This window comes from Nyctibius grandis, chromosome 1 (assembly GCF_013368605.1).
Source record: "Nyctibius grandis isolate bNycGra1 chromosome 1, bNycGra1.pri, whole genome shotgun sequence".
Classification (NCBI taxonomy): Eukaryota; Metazoa; Chordata; class Aves; order Nyctibiiformes; family Nyctibiidae; genus Nyctibius; species Nyctibius grandis.
In genome coordinates, this window is record NC_090658.1 from 4,173,898 (window position 1) to 4,191,970 (window position 18,073).

General features: G+C 36.7%; 1 protein-coding gene across 14 annotated transcripts in view; it reads right to left on the bottom strand.

Annotated features, from left to right (window-relative positions):
* The window catches only part of USP34 (ubiquitin specific peptidase 34), a 139,809-nt gene that overhangs the window by 109,625 nt on the left and 12,111 nt on the right, over nt 1-18,073 (bottom strand). For all 14 annotated transcript variants that reach the window (XM_068410804.1, XM_068410851.1, XM_068410820.1 and 11 more), the window contains exons 2-5: nt 9,624-9,711; nt 6,135-6,555; nt 664-714; nt 332-481 (exon numbers count right to left, since the gene is read on the bottom strand). In XM_068410804.1, the coding sequence (XP_068266905.1) occupies nt 332-481; nt 664-714; nt 6,135-6,555; nt 9,624-9,711 (710 nt within the window). The remainder of the gene's footprint in view (nt 1-331; nt 482-663; nt 715-6,134; nt 6,556-9,623; nt 9,712-18,073) is intronic.

Genomic DNA, 18,073 nt, shown 5'->3' on the forward strand with positions numbered 1-18,073 from the left:
ACAGGTAAAAAAGCTAATATAGCCTGAAGAAGCTCAAAACATTTCCATGACACAATTTCAGGGACAGAAATGACCTCTGACAACGTTCTTATAAGTATTTTCTGGGGCTGTTACAATCTTCCTATCTAGGTACAAACTAGCAAAACTACTTGTGTGCTTACAGGAGATGTATAGGGTTTGGATGATGAAATGCTCAGTGGAGTAGCAAACCTCACATTCCTAACATGGAAAATCTTACAGTTTTTTTCTCCCTCCCTGGTCTTACAGAATTCTTCCAGACTTCAGTCCTTTTACTTTTTGTGTTTTTAAACAATTTAAAGACAATACTTACATTAGATACCACTGTGATAAATGCATGTGCTATAAGAAATGGCAGTGTCTCGGGGGTTCCGTATTCAAAACAATCCTTCATGAGGGAAAGGCCATTTTTTCCACAAAAGAGACAAACGTAACGAAGCAAGTGCAATGGTACTTCTACATCCTAGAAATATTAAAAAAAAAAAAAAAAAAAAAAGAAGAATTTAAACAATCAATACTAGATCCATTCAGACATACATGAAATTCAAAAGCTATATTAGTATAACGCAAATCTATACAGAGGAGTGAACATGGCTACTTCAAGTTTCTAGGAAATGTGCACCTATTTAAAAATGGACAACTTACATTCATATCACAGAACGCCCCTAATATATTGCTTTCTTGAGCAGAAATATCCTGTTTAAAAAGAAAAAAATTAAAGTTAACTGAAGCAATAAAAGTACATTTATAGAACAAAAAATAACTGACCATTAACAGACATTATAGTCAACTAAGGGAAAAAAACGAATCACTAATTTAGAAGACAGAAGCTCAAGCTTTGCTCTACTTTTACATGGCAAAACATACTTTTCCAGTTCGTCATTTTATGTATTTATAAGTAAGTTAAGACGTATTTATAAGTACACAAACATACATTTAGGATAACATCTCAGCAGTGGCTCTCAATGGCTAGATTAACAGGTCATTCTTCAATCCCACCTCCCTTCAGATTACCAATTTTTTTCACCAGGAACACTGCAAAGGGGATAGTCTGGCACACTGGCTGCACACCAGCCTGAGAATTACAGAACGAATCGATCTAGGTGCTTTTGAATGCAATTTTTGCATAAAGATGAGGCATATATTCAAACATCTGAATTTAGATGAAATGTAGGATGTTCTACAATCCTACATTTAATGACTTAAGGGGCTAAACTGTCAAATTAATTCATTCCCATCAGAATATTAAAATTCTTTACCTTCAACTGCTATATTCTTTTACATATAACAAAACACATCATTTAAAATAAGTGTCTAATACTATTTATAGGATTAAGCTAACTAAAGAGGGGAAAGGAACTGTATCACCCTATCAATCTGTTAGCTATTTGCTGCAACAAGAGACCTCTTCTAGAAGTACTAAACTGAAAAGGGTTTGGAAAAATAGCTTTTCTTTTTAATGTTCACAACACCCACTTGTTGGGCAGTATAAAGCAGGAATTTTTTTTATTAGGGTTGTTACACATATTGTGTGTATCCTGCATATGGCTGGGGGCAAAAGGGCACTGAAGATACCATAAAATGTGACTGTAAAACCACAACATTGCCATGGATACTTGCAGGTAGTTGCAGCACACATTCTTCTCCTTCCCATCCCTCCATGCCAAACACTGAGTTCTCATACTCACAAATCAAATGTAAGTTTAACATAAAGATAAGTTTTTAAATGAAGTTTCCTGAATATATTTCAAATAGTTGTGTAGGAGTAAGCTTCTGTAACTGTACCAGAGGATGCTGGAGGCAAGCAATTTTGGATGGATTAAGTGTGATACAAACATTTTGAATTATTCAATATGCTCATATTATTGCTAAGCATTTATCTTCTTTTTTTCTTCTGCTGAACTCTAAGTCATGCCTGAACTCGTGATACTTTAACAGTTATTTTTAAAATGTCTTTGAAGCCAGTGGGTGGTATGTTTTCAAGTAGTAACAAAAGGTGTTCAGCGCTCTGCTCATGAAAACTGCAGAAATGGTGTGAGAAATTTCATTAGTTTTCTTGAATAAACCAGAGATTTGTTGTCGAGTGAACTACAGTTCTTAGAATACAGAAATCAAAAACTCATGGAGGTCTGTTGCACGAGTCCTGCAAAGCTTACTAGAAGTGTTGCAGTTGAGAGACTGAGTCTGGAAATGTGACTTCTGTTCTTGCAGATGTGAAACAGAACAGAGACTGAGAATTCCTCAAGATCAAATTTATAAGGAAATAAGCAAATTCCTTGTGGGAATCTAACGTGGCATTAAAAACCAGCATCACTTCAGATGAAATGTACTAGTTGAGGTCTAACATGGAGACAATCTTGGTGGAGGGCACTTAATTATGGATATCTTCCAAGTAAATATTTACTTGAAAAGAGAAGCAGAGATAGTAAGATTCCAAAGAATCAGGGATTGCAGCTACAGACACCTAAAGAACTCTAAACACCTGGGTTTTTTCCTCTCTCATTTCATCCTCTGTCAAGAACCGCTCAATGGCTGGGTAACTGCCTTCAGATTCATTGTTCTTTCTGAGACAGTGCAAAGTTCAGGAGTGCACTTTACATAGTTGCTTCTTTCTCTAGAGGATTTTAAGAGCCTCCATTTTCTAGATTTTTTTTCCCTCTGAAGTGTCCATTCCAGGTATTACACTTGCTGCACAGAGTAAGTATGAAAACACGAATAGGGCATACAGTCAGTCTTAAACCACCCTGTATGCAAGATCTCTTGAAAGATATCCCATACATTAAAAAAAAAAAAAAAAAGTTGTTAACTAATTCCAAAGTATGAACATTTCTCAAAAAAACAACCAATCATATTTATAAAAATATTTTGAGTTAATTTTGTTTAGGATGAAAAATAGACCCAAAGGCCTCTCTCTCTGGGCACCAAAAATACTGGTAGATTTCAACAGAAGCAAAGGTGTGTTTCCAGATGTTATCTTTACAGACTTTTTTTTTTTTTTCAATATTTATGTCCTGACATGAGTTGACCTCTAACTGACTGCAACCAATTGTGCTGTTCTGTAAACCCAAACTTAGTAGAAAGATATTTTTCATTAAGCTTCTCATCAGTTTAAGAAAAGTTGAGACAAACATTCTGTCTATACAGACTCATATTAATTCTACACGCATCTAGACTATATACTTGTCAATAAGCTTTATTTACTTGCACATGATATAGTTTCACAGCATATTTCTGTGACTTTTCTGCCCTCTGCAAGGCCACTTGTTCAAGGTAGCTTCTGCTGTCAAGAGTACACAGCCCTCCTGGCTACCAATCAGGCTTCCATGGGCTCCACTCTCTCACTTTAAAAATGTTGTAAGGGACAATAATTCTTTGCCCACATAATTTAAGGAGAGAATCTACAGGATTATACACAGGCAGACAGCCTTTTGACTACCAACAAATCTTGCTTTGCTGTTCATGTTCATCCAACTTTGTGAACTCCTCAGCTAAGGAAAACCTCCTACTTTCACATGAATGTTTTTCTTGTCCACTAGATGGTCATGTGTAAAATGGCTTTGGCAAGCACCTGATAAGAGGATTAGGCTTCAAGACTTGTCTTCTGTCATTAAGAACAAAGATCTTGGGGGCATACACAGAGCAAAGGCTAACAGTAATACTGATTGCAAATCGTTACCAGAAGGTAATAACACCATGTGAAAGCCTTCCACTGGACATTTTTAAATGACAGCCTAATTGGTCATTTCTAGGCAAAGTGAAACCTTACTGGGACGTGATGACTCAATGAAATTGCGTAAATTCACCTCAAGAATCTGGAAAATGGAATTTCTGAAGTCTGTGAGAGTGGAGATTGGAGTCTGTTTTGCATCAGAAAATTTCCCCTTTTCCACAGCAAAAGAAATACTTGGAGGGCAAGGGAGAGCTACACCAGCTTCTCCCACGAAATTCTTGGCAGATTTGGTCTGTTCAGGAATCTGTTTAGCTTACAAGTATAGATGACACACCTAAAAAAGGGATTTTTATTTTATGATCCCCTGAGGACTGAGTCCAAGCCTGATCTAAAACAAAAAGTGCTCCCATTACTGGGACTAATAACTTGTCTCAATTCAACTAAGATGTGCTCTACACTGAAATCCAAAATTAAATTCTAAACCTCAGTAAATGAGTTACTCATGGTAGAAGAAAGTTTTGACATTAAAATAGCTAACATTACTACTTTAGAAGAACAGGACCCTAGTGCTTCCTAAATATAGAAAATCTCAGTTTGAGAAAAATGATTGATGCTGGGACCTTTTAAATGCAAACAAAAAAAATCTCCCTCAAAAAGGAAAAAAGTACACAACAAGTATGGCAGGCTAGCATACCTCCATAATCCACGCCTGGAAACACAAAAAGTCTAGCAGAAAAGTAAAAAACTTTTCCCTCACTTGTTTGTACCTCAGGAAAGTGTTTTTCATTCTCAGCTTCCCTTTAAGTCATGTTTTTAGGATAGCTAATGAATGTATTCAATAATTCAAATGATCAACAAACCACATATACTAGTATGTCTAGCTAGCCAGCCACAGTAGAGCAGTCTACAGCACCTCTGTGTCCAAACCACTTTATGGCTGCAAATCAAGTGAAAAAGAAATCCCACCAGGCACTCTGAGATTGTCTTTTTATCATTTGGAAGTGAAATTGAAAGAGAAGGAAAAAATACATGAAATTGTCACTTGAAAGAAACAAGTGTGCTTATACATAGAAAAGCTGTTCCAGAATTGTTCATTGTGTATTCCAACGAAGCTAGTTTCAGTAGGTGTCCCACAGGAGTACAAAAGATAAATCACTTAAGTAGTCATTGATTTTTTTTTTTTTTTTTAGCTGCCAGGATAGATCTACCCTCTTCAGTTCCTACTTGCAGAGGCTGAACTACAGATTTATTTATGTATGGAGAAAGTTTAAAAGGCAGTTCAAAATGAATGATGGGAAACCTGAAATCCACAAATCCTAACTTTGCCTCATTTTTCTATACACATATATTTGTGAAACAACCTCTGTTAACTTAGGCCCATATGTTTTGGAACAACACAAGAAACCAAAATCCAGCCCACTCAAAAAACCCACTATGTTGTGAGTTTTAACTAGATTTATTGTCAGATACGGCATGATTCATTCAACAAGAACTGATTATATCTTGTGACCAACCTAGCATACATAACCAGAAATTATGTATGACTTGGTATCTTCTCATTTTGACTTAAATTTAAAAAGCAAACTTAACTTCTCAGAGCTCCAACAGAACTCCCAAAACTCTCTAAATAAAAAATAAAAAAAGACTGCGTTAACTGTAGCTTAATTCTCCTCTTCGACTTTCTCAGAAGTTTGTTGGATAGAAGCTTTCTTCATATAGCTAAATATACATCTTCTTTGCATACAAATATTGCAAAAGAACTGTTTATTTGTTATTAGACTACCACAAGTTGGATCAAACCCAACCTTTCCAAGAACTATATTGTTTCAACTAGGAAATGCTAACACCATTATATTTATTTCAGAAAATGAGAATTAAACATAGCAGGATTTTTGAAAATTATTTTGTTTGGGTTTTTTTCAGAAGGAAATATGGAAGATGTGAACGGTAGCCATAACAAATATCAGAGAGACAAATCAGCACCGTAGAACAAAGCTACTTGTGTAGAGCTCAGTTATTCCAGTCAACTAAACAGCTGTTGTAACAAGTAAGTTTGGTCTTGCACAAAGCTCAGTTTATGAAGCTTTGCTTCTAGAACCGTAGATTGTAATGAAAAGAAATTAGTAAACTATTAATGGGTTACCTTCTGGAAGAAAGGCTTCGCTATAGTCCCCTTTTTGCCTTCCTGTTATTTAAACAGTACAATAATTCAGTGTACAGTTCCATCCAACACTTATCAATATATTACCTATACCAATTAAGCATATTTTAAAGAAAGCGTAAGAGTATGTGTAATTTCAAAATTTTCTCTGAAAAGTTCTGAAGTCAACAGGAGAGCTGAATTTGCCCATCCTGTGTGAAAGCAGCTATGACGCACAGTCTACTCATTAATGAGAACAAATCACCTTTCACAAAACAATTAAATATACACAAAGATAAGATATACCTCTATCGTGGGATGAGTATTATGCTTATAAGCAGTGTACAGAGGAAACTGAATCTGAAAGATTTTTGCCACACACAGCAACAACTTTTCCTTCTCATCAGTGCTCCATAAGCTAAAAGCATCAGTGTTCTTTGCAGACTCCTCCTCTGTCAGGATACAAGTTCTTGCAGAATCTAATTTTTTCTCTATAGATTTTTGCCGTTCTCCATTTTCTTCTTCACGAGACTCTCTTTCTACATTCAAGGGCTCATCAGCATGATTACTCTGATCTTGCCATGTTGATTCTATATTAATAGTGCAATGTTTACAGAGCTGGTCCCGCAGAGCTTGAACTTGGGCAATCACTAAGTTAATAAGCGCACATACTACTTGGTTAAAGATCTCCAAATGTTTATACTCCTTGAAACAGCACAGACATTGTCTGTAAGAAAACAGAAAAAAAATAAAAATTCCTGAAGCAGCTAAAATCAGAATGAGCAACTGAACAAAAAGGACTCTTCACAGTAAAACATTTTAAACAACACAACATTTGACAGACCCATAAAAGTAAGGAAATCTAAACGAGACAGACTCTACCCGGCAGCAAGTGGGAGTCACAAAGCTTTCCTTAAACCCTGTGAACATCCCATTACTTCCAAGTGCTCACCAAAACTGTGAAGTCCCTGTTATCGTTTAGCAGCTGCCACTGTGAGTAAAACATACAAAAGAAATCTTAGGGGCAAAGTCACCGTACTACTAAAGAAGCAGTGTTGTTCAATATGTTCCTGAATCCATTTCCTTGACTGGTTTTCTCTATTGATATTTACTGCAATAAACCACCTGACATGCTTGTCAGCTGTGTAAGAACTAGTTACTGTTACTTTTATATCAACAGGGCTGCAAAATAATTGTATTTTTAATTGAGTATTTAAGCTCACTTCCTTTATCTGCATTTGGATAGAAACCCCATGCACACTGGTACCCTTTACTCCCATGGGAAAAAGCAGTATCAAGTATCTTCATCACTTTCTTCACTATAGGCTCAGAGATTATTCCTCTGACTATCTACTGATACACTGTAAACTGAAAAGAACAAGGGGGGAAACTATACACCACCTTTTTATCAATATAAGAAAAATCAATCAAATCATCAAGTTAGAAAATGTAATATAGCTCTATTTGTGGGCAAGGATAACTATGTATGTCAAAGAGATTCTGGATGCATAAACCCCCCAAGATAGATACCCTAGAACCTATTGTCTGGGAACATTTGCTTCTTCCATACAAACAAGCAACCTCCTCATTCTGAACAAAAGGTGGAGGATATTCTCCTAAAAGGATCTAAATCCTGGAGAAAGTGGAGCAGAAAGCAAGCAATAAGCAAGGGTGCTTCAGTGAAGACTAAAATTAAAGGCTACTTGCTTGTAACAGAATCTTTGAGATGGACTCAGTTCTTTCTCACTCAAACTCTACAAACAATGGAACTGCTATATAAACTGCAGTAGAGACCTTTCTCCTGTTACATGGAGAACAATGGACTCCAGTCCATGACTAGAGTTCTCAGATACTAAAATACTACAAAAATTACACATACCATTTCTGAAAGAAATTAGCAGGCAAGAGATAGGGCAAGAAGTCATCAATAAGAAGTGATAAAAAATTATTCTGCAAAGCATAGCATTTAATGTAGAAACTGGGCTTAATAAATTACAATTTTTAAGAAAAAAAAAAATACAGACAACTCAGAACTATGACAGGTAAAGGGTACTGCCTCTCTTGAGGGAATACAAACATAGCCTTGAGCTACAGCTCTTAAAGCATATACATTCTGAATACAGATTTTTTTTCAGTGAGTTAGACATAAAGATAACACTCAGTATTCTCTCAGTTCCAGCACAGATACAGCGATGGAAGCATCTAAAACATTTTGTTCCGTCTATCCAGAAAGAAAAATCCTTTTAATATTGTGTAAGTGGAGTGTCTTCACCCATTTGACAAACAGACTTTGTGATTTACTTGTAAATGTATTTTCATATTAACAAACTACAACAACAAATTGCAGGCAAAAAATCCAAGTGTATCCTCAAGCATTTATCCTTGGGGAAACCTATGTACAATAGGTCCATCACGTATGCCTGAAAATTACTACCCCACTCGGCTGTAACAAATTATTCTCAATAATAATGAAAACAAAGTCTGGTGAACACTTCTCACATATCTGTATATAAATGTCAACTGATATTGGAAAATTCCCTATTGGGCAAAGGCACTTCTTTTTCAAGAGAGAGGTATGTGCAAAACCTTTAAGTCTTCACGTATCTGAATGTGTTCACAGGAAAAAGAGCTCAACCAAAAATTAAAGATCTATGAAAAAATGAGTATGCTACAAATATGACTTCTTTGAACATAATTTCCAGAAAAATGAAATGGAAACACTACGTGCAGATGGAAGAAAAAGGTATTCTTCAGGCTGAGTTGCCAACTGATCTTCTGAAGGAAAGCAGAGATTTAAATTAAAGGTAACAAAATAAGAATTGGTTCTTAACGAAGGCCTCAAGCACAAAACAACAAGCAGAACTCTCAAAAGCCTATTTAGCAGAGTAGAAACAGGACATGAAGTAAAACTCCTTCCTGTGGCCTCTCTGCTGGACTCTGCTTTGAATAGGTTAAGAGCTGTTTTCCATACTCTTTCACAGTATGGAACCATACATATTGAAGGTAAAAAGAAACCACAAGAAAAAAAAAAAGAGTTAAATCCTATCCAGTCTTTATTTTTTCTCCAGGGTGGATTTGTCATGCTATAGCTGTCCAACGGAACAAAACTCTAAACAGATGATGACCTGGAAAATGACTAGGTTGCAGCTGTTCTCAAACTTGGGATCTAGGACCTGTCAAGAAATGACAGGATTCTGGTTTTTGTTGCTGATGTTTATTTTGATTTAAAATTCCTTCTCTGTGTCTAATAACATATTCCATAAGATAATGAATTTGCTTTGAGTGCCTTCTTTGGGCAGAATGAGGAAGAAGAGGTTTCCGCTTTTGCAGGTATCCAAAACATGACATGCCTTTTTTTTCTTTTGGGAGTCTTCTAAATACCAGAATAATTATTTCCAGTTTATTCTCTACACTTTTCCCAAGATTTCTTACAATTCAGTTTGGTCTTCTGACCACTGCTGAACACTGAATTCCAAACAACCTTACTGTGGAATCTCAAATTATTTGTCATATTAATCAAATTATTTGTCATTGCAATATAGCTATTTATTGCTACACAATTATTACAGCATCCAGAATGCCAATCAAGATGCAAAATATGCTTTGCCCAAAATGCACTACATAAAATGTTTATTTTTATTTTATAAGCAGTAAAATGTCCTTTACTCTCCAAGTATCACTTAGCTACACATGAATAACTTATCCATTCTAATTCACTCTACAGTATTTTTTTAAGATGGGAAACCTACTGTGGAGATCCAGTATCATCAACACTCAAACTCATTCCAAAGTTACCTTTGTGTCCAGGAATTGATGTAAGCAAATATCTTGAGGGCATGTTCCTTTCTGAGCTGCAAGCCATCAGCACCTTCAATGTCTGATACTAAAGAAAACAAAAACATAAACATATTAGTAGCAGAAAAAAATGTGCAATTGCTCTATTTTATTAGAAATTACCTTTGACAGCATGAAAAAAAAGAAATTTGTAAAAATAAACACCAGTACTTAAGTTACAGTAACTTTACGTGAAAGGTTTTTCAGCATGAAAATGCGTAATATCCAATAAATCATCTTCTCATATTGGAAGCTAAAGTCCTCAACCAAATCTACGTATTTTTTGCTTCAGAAAACAGAGGTGCCGTTTAGATGCAACGTGAAAACAGAAACTGCACAGTATTCTTGAATACTGCTGTGAAAATTAGTGACTGAGAACAGCCCCTTCTTCTAATCCTCTTACGAAATACTCTTCATAAGCTTCACTGGGAACTACTGATTGATGTGCACTTTCAAATATGGAACTTCTTCAACAATTTTACTCTTTAACCAGGTGCTTTTTTCTTTTTTTTTCCCCAAGATTTTAAAAGCCTGCGTTTTGAGATGACCACGAGACCTTAACTTCCTTTTCCTGATAAGATTGGTAAAAAAACCCCACACAAAACTATCAAGATAAGAACAATGTGCAGTGTACGTATAAAGTTATTTCAGACTAGCTAAGCTGATGATTATTACTTTCAAATATAGACACATCTATACTAACATTTAACCATAATGAATCACTAATTGGCAAAATGATAAACACTTACCACATTTATTACGGCTGGAAACCAGATCAGTTATGTACTGAACTCAAAACCCAAATATTTCAATGAGGTATTGTCAAATGTCCCACTTCCATCTAAAAAATGCTTATACACTCTAATAAGCCAAACATCAGTAGTAGTCCACACCTCCACTTACACATCAATCCATTATATAGTAGGGCACTGGATTCTGTCTACTGGCCACATACCTTTCTCCAACTATCAATACACAATTCTCATTTCCTCCTTGTCCTAAATTTCCATACACTTCTACAATTACCTAATTGCCACACAAATTGAGAATGTTAGTGTTCCTTTTAAGTTGATCATTTCATTTATAACAAAAGTAAGTATTTATTTCCACACTTCACATGAAATTTCAAGTATCACATGCTTACAAAACTACTTTACAAACAAGCTTTGTGGGAAAGATTCTCTAACAGAAGCAAGCTCTTCAGAATCCCTACCTCTATCTCTTTTCCTCAGCCTTGCGAGGTCCTATGTGATTATCAATACAGGTTTCCAAAAACTAAAGCTAATGAAAGGCTGCTGGCACAGGTCAGAAAGTAAAGTTCAGAAGAATACCACTTCAGAGAATAATCACACAAAACTAATACTTATGAAATAAGGACATTACATATGCACATACATACCTATTTTCATATACATATGCACACACACAAATATAAAAATACACAAAAAGCAGTCTCTCAATAGGATACTATTAAACTTAAAAAAAAAAAAACAAACAACTTTTCTGTCTCACTCCTAGAAGGTTTTAAAGATCCCCACATAACACTGGACAAAGTACAGTGTTATTGTACAAACTGACAAGCAGACTAAAAGATGAGCATCACTTGATACTACTTTTTATTTTAAACACCACAAATTACCATGACACTTGACTCATTTAAGGCCAAAGCACAGCACTGAAGAAACCAACAACTCTGTCAAACAATTTAGGTCAAGCTGAACACAAAAGAGAGATCCTTAACAATAGATAGTATCTAAAAAAAAAAAAGAAAAGACTTGCCCAGCATGAAAGGTTCATAAAACCTTCGTTTTCCAAATTTTGTGAGCATTGTTTCATTAAGATGAATGCCTTCAAACTTGACACAAAAACTGTTGACCATAATTTAGTAGCAACAAACCTAATTCTAACTTGTAGGATCTTACATATACATTTATAAAACTTCCTTCATCCCCACATCACCCTACTCAAAAACCACACACTTCCAGAGCCACCCTTCCACTGCAATAGTTCGAAACGCTCCCAAATTTCCCTCTATGAGATTAAGAAAAACTGAAGAACTGAAAGTTAAATAAACTGGTCCCTTAAAAGCTACAACTGCCACATACAGAGTACAGAATGTAGAAGTTATGGAAATACTGAAGCTTATGCCCTAGGTCAAAAAAATAGGGAGGTATATGCACTAGCTGGAGAAACCTGTGATCTTCCTGTTTATGCATTCTACATCTCACATGTAGACCAACTTCAACTAGTCTTATTTACTAATCATTGCTAATTAATATAGTGGCTACATACATGATTTCCCTTTTGTTTTCTGTACCTAGAAATAATATTGTTCTTGTTCCTGAAAATACTCAGGAAGCTCCAAACAGGAGCAACCACACTGAGGCTGCAGTTTTCCACTGAATTTAAGTTGATCTAAGTCTGTGCCACTACCAAAAGGGTTAGTGACACATCTTGCAGGACTTCTCCTGGACCTTAATTGAAGCTCTCTCTTTTGTTTCTTAGCAGAAATGATGCTTTTCAGCTCAGCTAATTTACATCCTCACAACCAACATTTAAATCTTAGGCTTTCGAACTCCTGGCTTATTCTGAAGCTCAACGTTGTGGATACTCTCGATTCACAGCACCTCTCTTTAGCGACACATGCAGCTTGAAGTACAGCAATAATTGATTATGAAGCCTTTCTAATATTTTTTTGAATTGAAAAAATTACAGACAGAAAAGCAATAGGAACAACTGCACTCATTATCATTCCTGTTCATTTGTTGATTTTAGTCAGTTCTGTAAGGACTCCCTTGCTGCATATGCTTTCACTTCCAATTGATGATGTCTCGCTCCCTTTCCAAACTAGTTTTCTTCTACCTTGAATGGGCCAGTAGTTAAAACAGACTCATCTACTTGTAAATAAAGCACTCCTTTTATTTTCCTCCCATATTCAAGCATCCTACATGCATTAGATCCCCCTTAATCTGCTGCCTCCCCAGTCTCCCACACTTCTAGTGTTTCAAACCCAGCAGTAACAAACACGTCAAACTTTTTCAAAAAAAATTTACTGTGACAAGCCCCCCCTTTGCAAATTGATTCTGTGCGTAAGACTTTCCCCTAGTTTCACTCCTAAGGCAGTGATTCCCACAGGATGCGCTGAGGCACACTCGTGTGCTCTGAGAGCATCTGAAGCACGTCAAAGTGGCAGCTCGTGTGCTCTCATCAATAAGAATTGATAATATGTGCTCCAGAGCTTTACAGTCATTCCTTCCATGATCTATTAGGATCTCTCTCAGCAGTGGCACTCCAATCCTAGGCTCAGCTCCCTTGTCCCCTGTCTCCAGTGGCTGCTTCTTTCTCCAGGCACTCACAAGCTAGCAGTGTTAGCAATGCCTTCCCCAATTTACTCCTGAGCTCTCTGGGCTCAACTTTACTCTCCTTCCTTAAATTTGCTCTAGCAAGGTTTTCTTCTCAGTTAAAGCTTCTTAGACCTTCTCACTGTCCAGTCCTTCTTTTTCCCCCTCTTACTTTCCACGCACACAAACATCTTTGCCCTGCACTAGACCCAATTTCAAGATTGACATAACCCAGTTCAAGACCACACTACTAACAGCATCCATAGCCATGCATTTCAACTACTCCCAACAATCATTAGCACTCCTGCAGGAACCCAGAGAGCCAGGCTGGGAACTGAGCAAATCCAACTTACCAATGTAACCAAAAACTACCCACTTCTTTGTTGAATACTCAGGGTGGCAGCTATGTAAGCTGGGGAGGCTGGGAAGGAAAGCGTGAGGAGCGTGAGGCTGAGAGAAGTAAATACCTTTGTAGTGACTGCAAAGGTAAAATTGCCCCACCTCATCCGGAGTAACTTCACCCTAATACTGCTCATCTATAGGCAGAGAAACTGAAGATACGGTTACTATTAGAGTATGGGAAAACTAGAACGTTGAAGGCCTTAAACAGATCCATCCAAGACAAAACTAACCAGCAGCAAGAAGAAAGACTGGTATGTAGGTAAGTTCCAGCTAAATATATTCTACAAATATGATGTAGGAAATGGGGTCTTTTTGCATACTTGCACTGTCTCATTTTACTGAATCTTTACAACAAGATGGTTTAAAGATCTTCTTGTCAGAGTTACACCATGTAAGAAAGAGCTGAGCTGCTTAACTGACCCAAAGTAATAATTAATTCCTTGACTTTTTTTAACATTTTCTAGTATATAAGCTTTCAGATGTCCTTTAAAAAAAAAAAAAAATCAGACATACTTAAAATCTAATTGTTTATTCAAGTAGCTGATGAGAAGCCAAAATACACGATGGTCAAAGTAAAAATTTAAAACATTTCAGAAAAAAGAAAATTTCCTTGCTGTTTCCCTGTCTCCCATTTTCCTTGGCTAGCTTTAAATGAAAACTTGGGTAATTTACCTAATCTTCCACAAAAGGGTGATTTGCTAAAAGTGTACTATAGTACTAGAAACAACATGATCTCCCAAGTGAAGGAAAAAACCTATTAATAAAGCTCCTGAACCAAGAAAATTACAGAAGATGAGAAAAATATAAACCAGCTGCAAAGAAGGGGCCAATATAATTTCAACTGTGAACAAACGAAGCTCAGATCGTAAGTGCATTTTTAGCAAGAACTTCAGAGCTAGAGGAACAGACTGTAATTAGACCTCAAGGACAACTACCATGCTAGACTTGCGAGGAATATCTTGTATCCAAAGGTCACTTATCACCCTAAGTACAAAATCAAATGGCAAATAAAAATAATAATTTTTTTAAAGTATACTTCTACGTTCAGAAACATAAGATAGTAAAAAGTAAACAATAGAAAACTTTAATATACGTAACTGCAATTTCCACATATTCAAAACTGTAACGAGGTACAGTTGCATACAGATTCTGCTCCCTCCCCCTTCTCCCCCAAGCCTCATCTGATACCAGCTTCTCATGGGAAAGAGTAGATCACTTTCAAAATGGACATTATTCTCAGAAATTGTTCCCTCATACAGACTAAGCAGAGGAAACAAGAGCCACACACTAAATGAAACAGTATGACTGACAATAATACTAATCTTGAAAGAAACATATACATAATCTTCTGTATAATACCACTGTTCACACAGAGAACCAGCACATTATTTTTTATACACATATGCACTGAGATGTTTTCTGTTATTTGTAAGGGGTTTCTCTTTATTTATCATCAATAGTAAATAAGATGATAGCCACAGAGCTTAGCATCTCCCATTCCCTTTCCACTTTCATCTATTAGAATTACTCCTTTTTTATTATAAACAATTCATGATTGCCTTAGATTTATTCACCAAAGTTCTTCCAGACCTTTACAAAGCCATCTTGGCCAAGTACCTAAAAGCACAGTGTCGACTTGAAGTTCAATGGCGATAGTTTACCTGTCCAAGCTTTCCTACAACTTTTCAGTGAGGAAAAAAGTCTTCTTTCCGCTCCTCAGTCTGCAGAAAACAAAAATGCCCCAGAATACTGACTAGATACACAAAAACAAAGGGTGCTGAAACACTACTGTAGAATGGACTATGAAATAAAAAAAAAGGAAGTTAATTCTTCAGTATTAGAAACATTGTTCAAATGCCAGGTTAACATAGGAAAAAATCAGATCTGTAACACAAAATACTGCAGTAATGAAGTTCTATAATAATATGGTTAAGGCGCTTCTGAGTGTCTTTATTCTGTCTTTATGATATTGAGTTGTCAATGCCCACCCTCATCATATCACTACAGCACAGCATTATGAATAACTACACCCACTTCCATCCCATAACACACCTGAATACATTTTAAGTCTAAATCCAACTCTAAATTTGTTCTATTTATCAATACTCCAACTTGGTAAATTTATTTCTTTCCTGCAAGCTTTTGATTACATCGAAGTATACAGAGATTACAATGCAAATATTACAAGGACAATATAATAACTTAAAGACAGGAATTAGTAACCCTTTTAAAGTCTCATTTCCTTAAAAAACAAACCGTGATCAAATTACTGGCCTCTGTCAGACACTTAACTTTTGAACATAAAAGCAATTTCAACAAATCTGACAAAGGTTTGCAAGTCTAAACAATGCTGTGTTCTCACCAATGGAAATACAGAAGCTACTCAAAAGAGTAAGGAAAAAGCAGTTACAAGGTCCCCCAACTATCCCCCAAATCAGTCATCTGCTGCTTATTCAGCATCTGCGTAATTCCTCATAGCCACCACGAGATCAGAAGGGCCGAAGAGTTTTAATTCAGTATTCCAGTGCACAGCATAGTTCCACAACTAGGAGTAGCACAAGCCTTGGTATGTCATCAGCTAGCCAGCACTTTTAAGATAAAACTTCACCAGAACAGGGCAAATCAGCTGATCTTAAGTAATTGCTACCTTTATATGTCACCCTGTTTCCCTGCAAACACCACCAAGTTCTCTCTCTTTGAATCTTTGCATTTCCCTTTCCATCCTATCTCCCTCATCTTCCCCAGAAAAAAACTATTTTCCTTTTACTATAATATGCTAATGCAGTCTGGAGCAAAACAGCAGAAGCAGACTCTGAAAAGCTGTATGAAATTTAAGAACTGTGATCTTTCAAAAGTGATGGCATCCTAAAATTTTCAGCATGCTAGATCACAAACGCTTTGGGTTAAAATGGCCCTTTAGAATGGCATCTACCTAAGCCAACAATCGTCCTTATTAAAAGCATCTTATGATTTTCACCTTCCTGAAGAGAACATGCCACAGCAACTGCTTCCAAGGAGAACAGTTCCACAAGAAATTATTTTAAATGCAGTCAAATCTCAATTATCACCTGATAATTTACTCAGAACACTGGAGTTAGTTCTACACAGAACTACCCAGATGAATTATAATCTAAATAAACACAACTGTACAGCTTCATTAGCCAGTTCAGGTCCAGAAGCAGCAGTGCAACAGTCAGACAAAGCAAAGCCTAAGTTATTACGCTGTGTGAGCCCACACTGTTCCCACAGAGTTAGCCACAGTTCAAAGTTCACAAAGAACTGAATCCACGCAGAACTATCTAGCAGTAGAAATTTGATCTGGACTAGATGGGAGTGTGAAATACCCAATTCAGGTTGGGTTATGCCAATGCAGGGAGAAGAAGCGGCATCACATCCAGCATGAAGCGGCATGGATACAGAAAAGTGTTAAGACTACCATCAAAAATTTAAGGAGCAGAATGAGCCTGCATCAGTTAAATACTGTGTAATGCAGGTATGGCTTTTTTGATCACACAGTGGTACGAAATGATCTTAGCTCAGCTTGTGGATGATATGCCTGTGAATGGAATCAAAAATGGGCCAACCTGCACATTGCTCTGGCTTTGCTGGCCCACGAAGACCCACCAAGAGTCTCAGCATTGTCCTTTTCAAGCCCCCAGCTTCTGAAAGGGCTCGCTGACCCCAGCACTGCACAGCAGGAACGCACAAAGCCTGCTCAAGACCAGCGTGATGTCCAGGCTGTCGCATTTCCAGGGAAGCCTGAGTGAGGGGCACAGTAGCCTGGCAGTACAGCATGGCTGAGCCTAGGCCCAGCAGGGTTTATCAGCTCTGGTTCAAGGTTAGTCACGTCAGATGGAAGGAGTCTTTGAAAACATCTATGGTATCTTTGTGCTGTACCCCCTAACGCTTCTGTTATCTTGGGATTTTCAGCAGCAAAGATATTGCAGCCCTCCCTCTCCAGGGAAAGGCAAGTTACACATTACTAAGGAAAAAACCTATAAAGCACTTTCAAAGCGTTTGTGCCACTTGCTGGAGTTAAGAAAAAAAAAAGTACTCGTCTTATTTCAGAGTCCTATTTTAACTCAGTACTGTAAATTGCCTTTGACTCCAAGGTAAGATGTTACAATTCTGGGAAGACTGCGTTTTCATCTTTAATATGAAGTTGTTATAGTTCCTCTTTTAACAAAAAAAGTCCAGCTCAATTTCAGTAGTATTTCCATACTGCTTGACATCACCAAAATGTATACGAGATGCAGAGAGTTGGGCTGCCCATCATAATATTTTGACAACAGCCACTGCAAGTTTCTTATGGAATCAGTTCAGGATTGGACAAACACTGCATAAAACTAGAGTTTCCTACCATATCACTAATTACTCCAAGGTAAATTTCAAAGCTAGGGCTGACATTGTCAATGCAGAAACTACTGCTCTGATAAAGGACTGCTCACCTTCAGTTTAAAACAGAGTACTTACTTGCATTCTTTCCTTTTAATAAAATACTAACTTAGAAAATAATCTATCATTACTTGAATGACCTTGGCTTTGAATGATTTTTCTTTAAATACTCCAGCTCTGAACTTCTTTAAAAATACTGCTTTAGGGTGAAAACACGGAACTCAAAGTTTATCAAACCATTTTATAAGTAGAACAAAGATTTAATTGCATGAA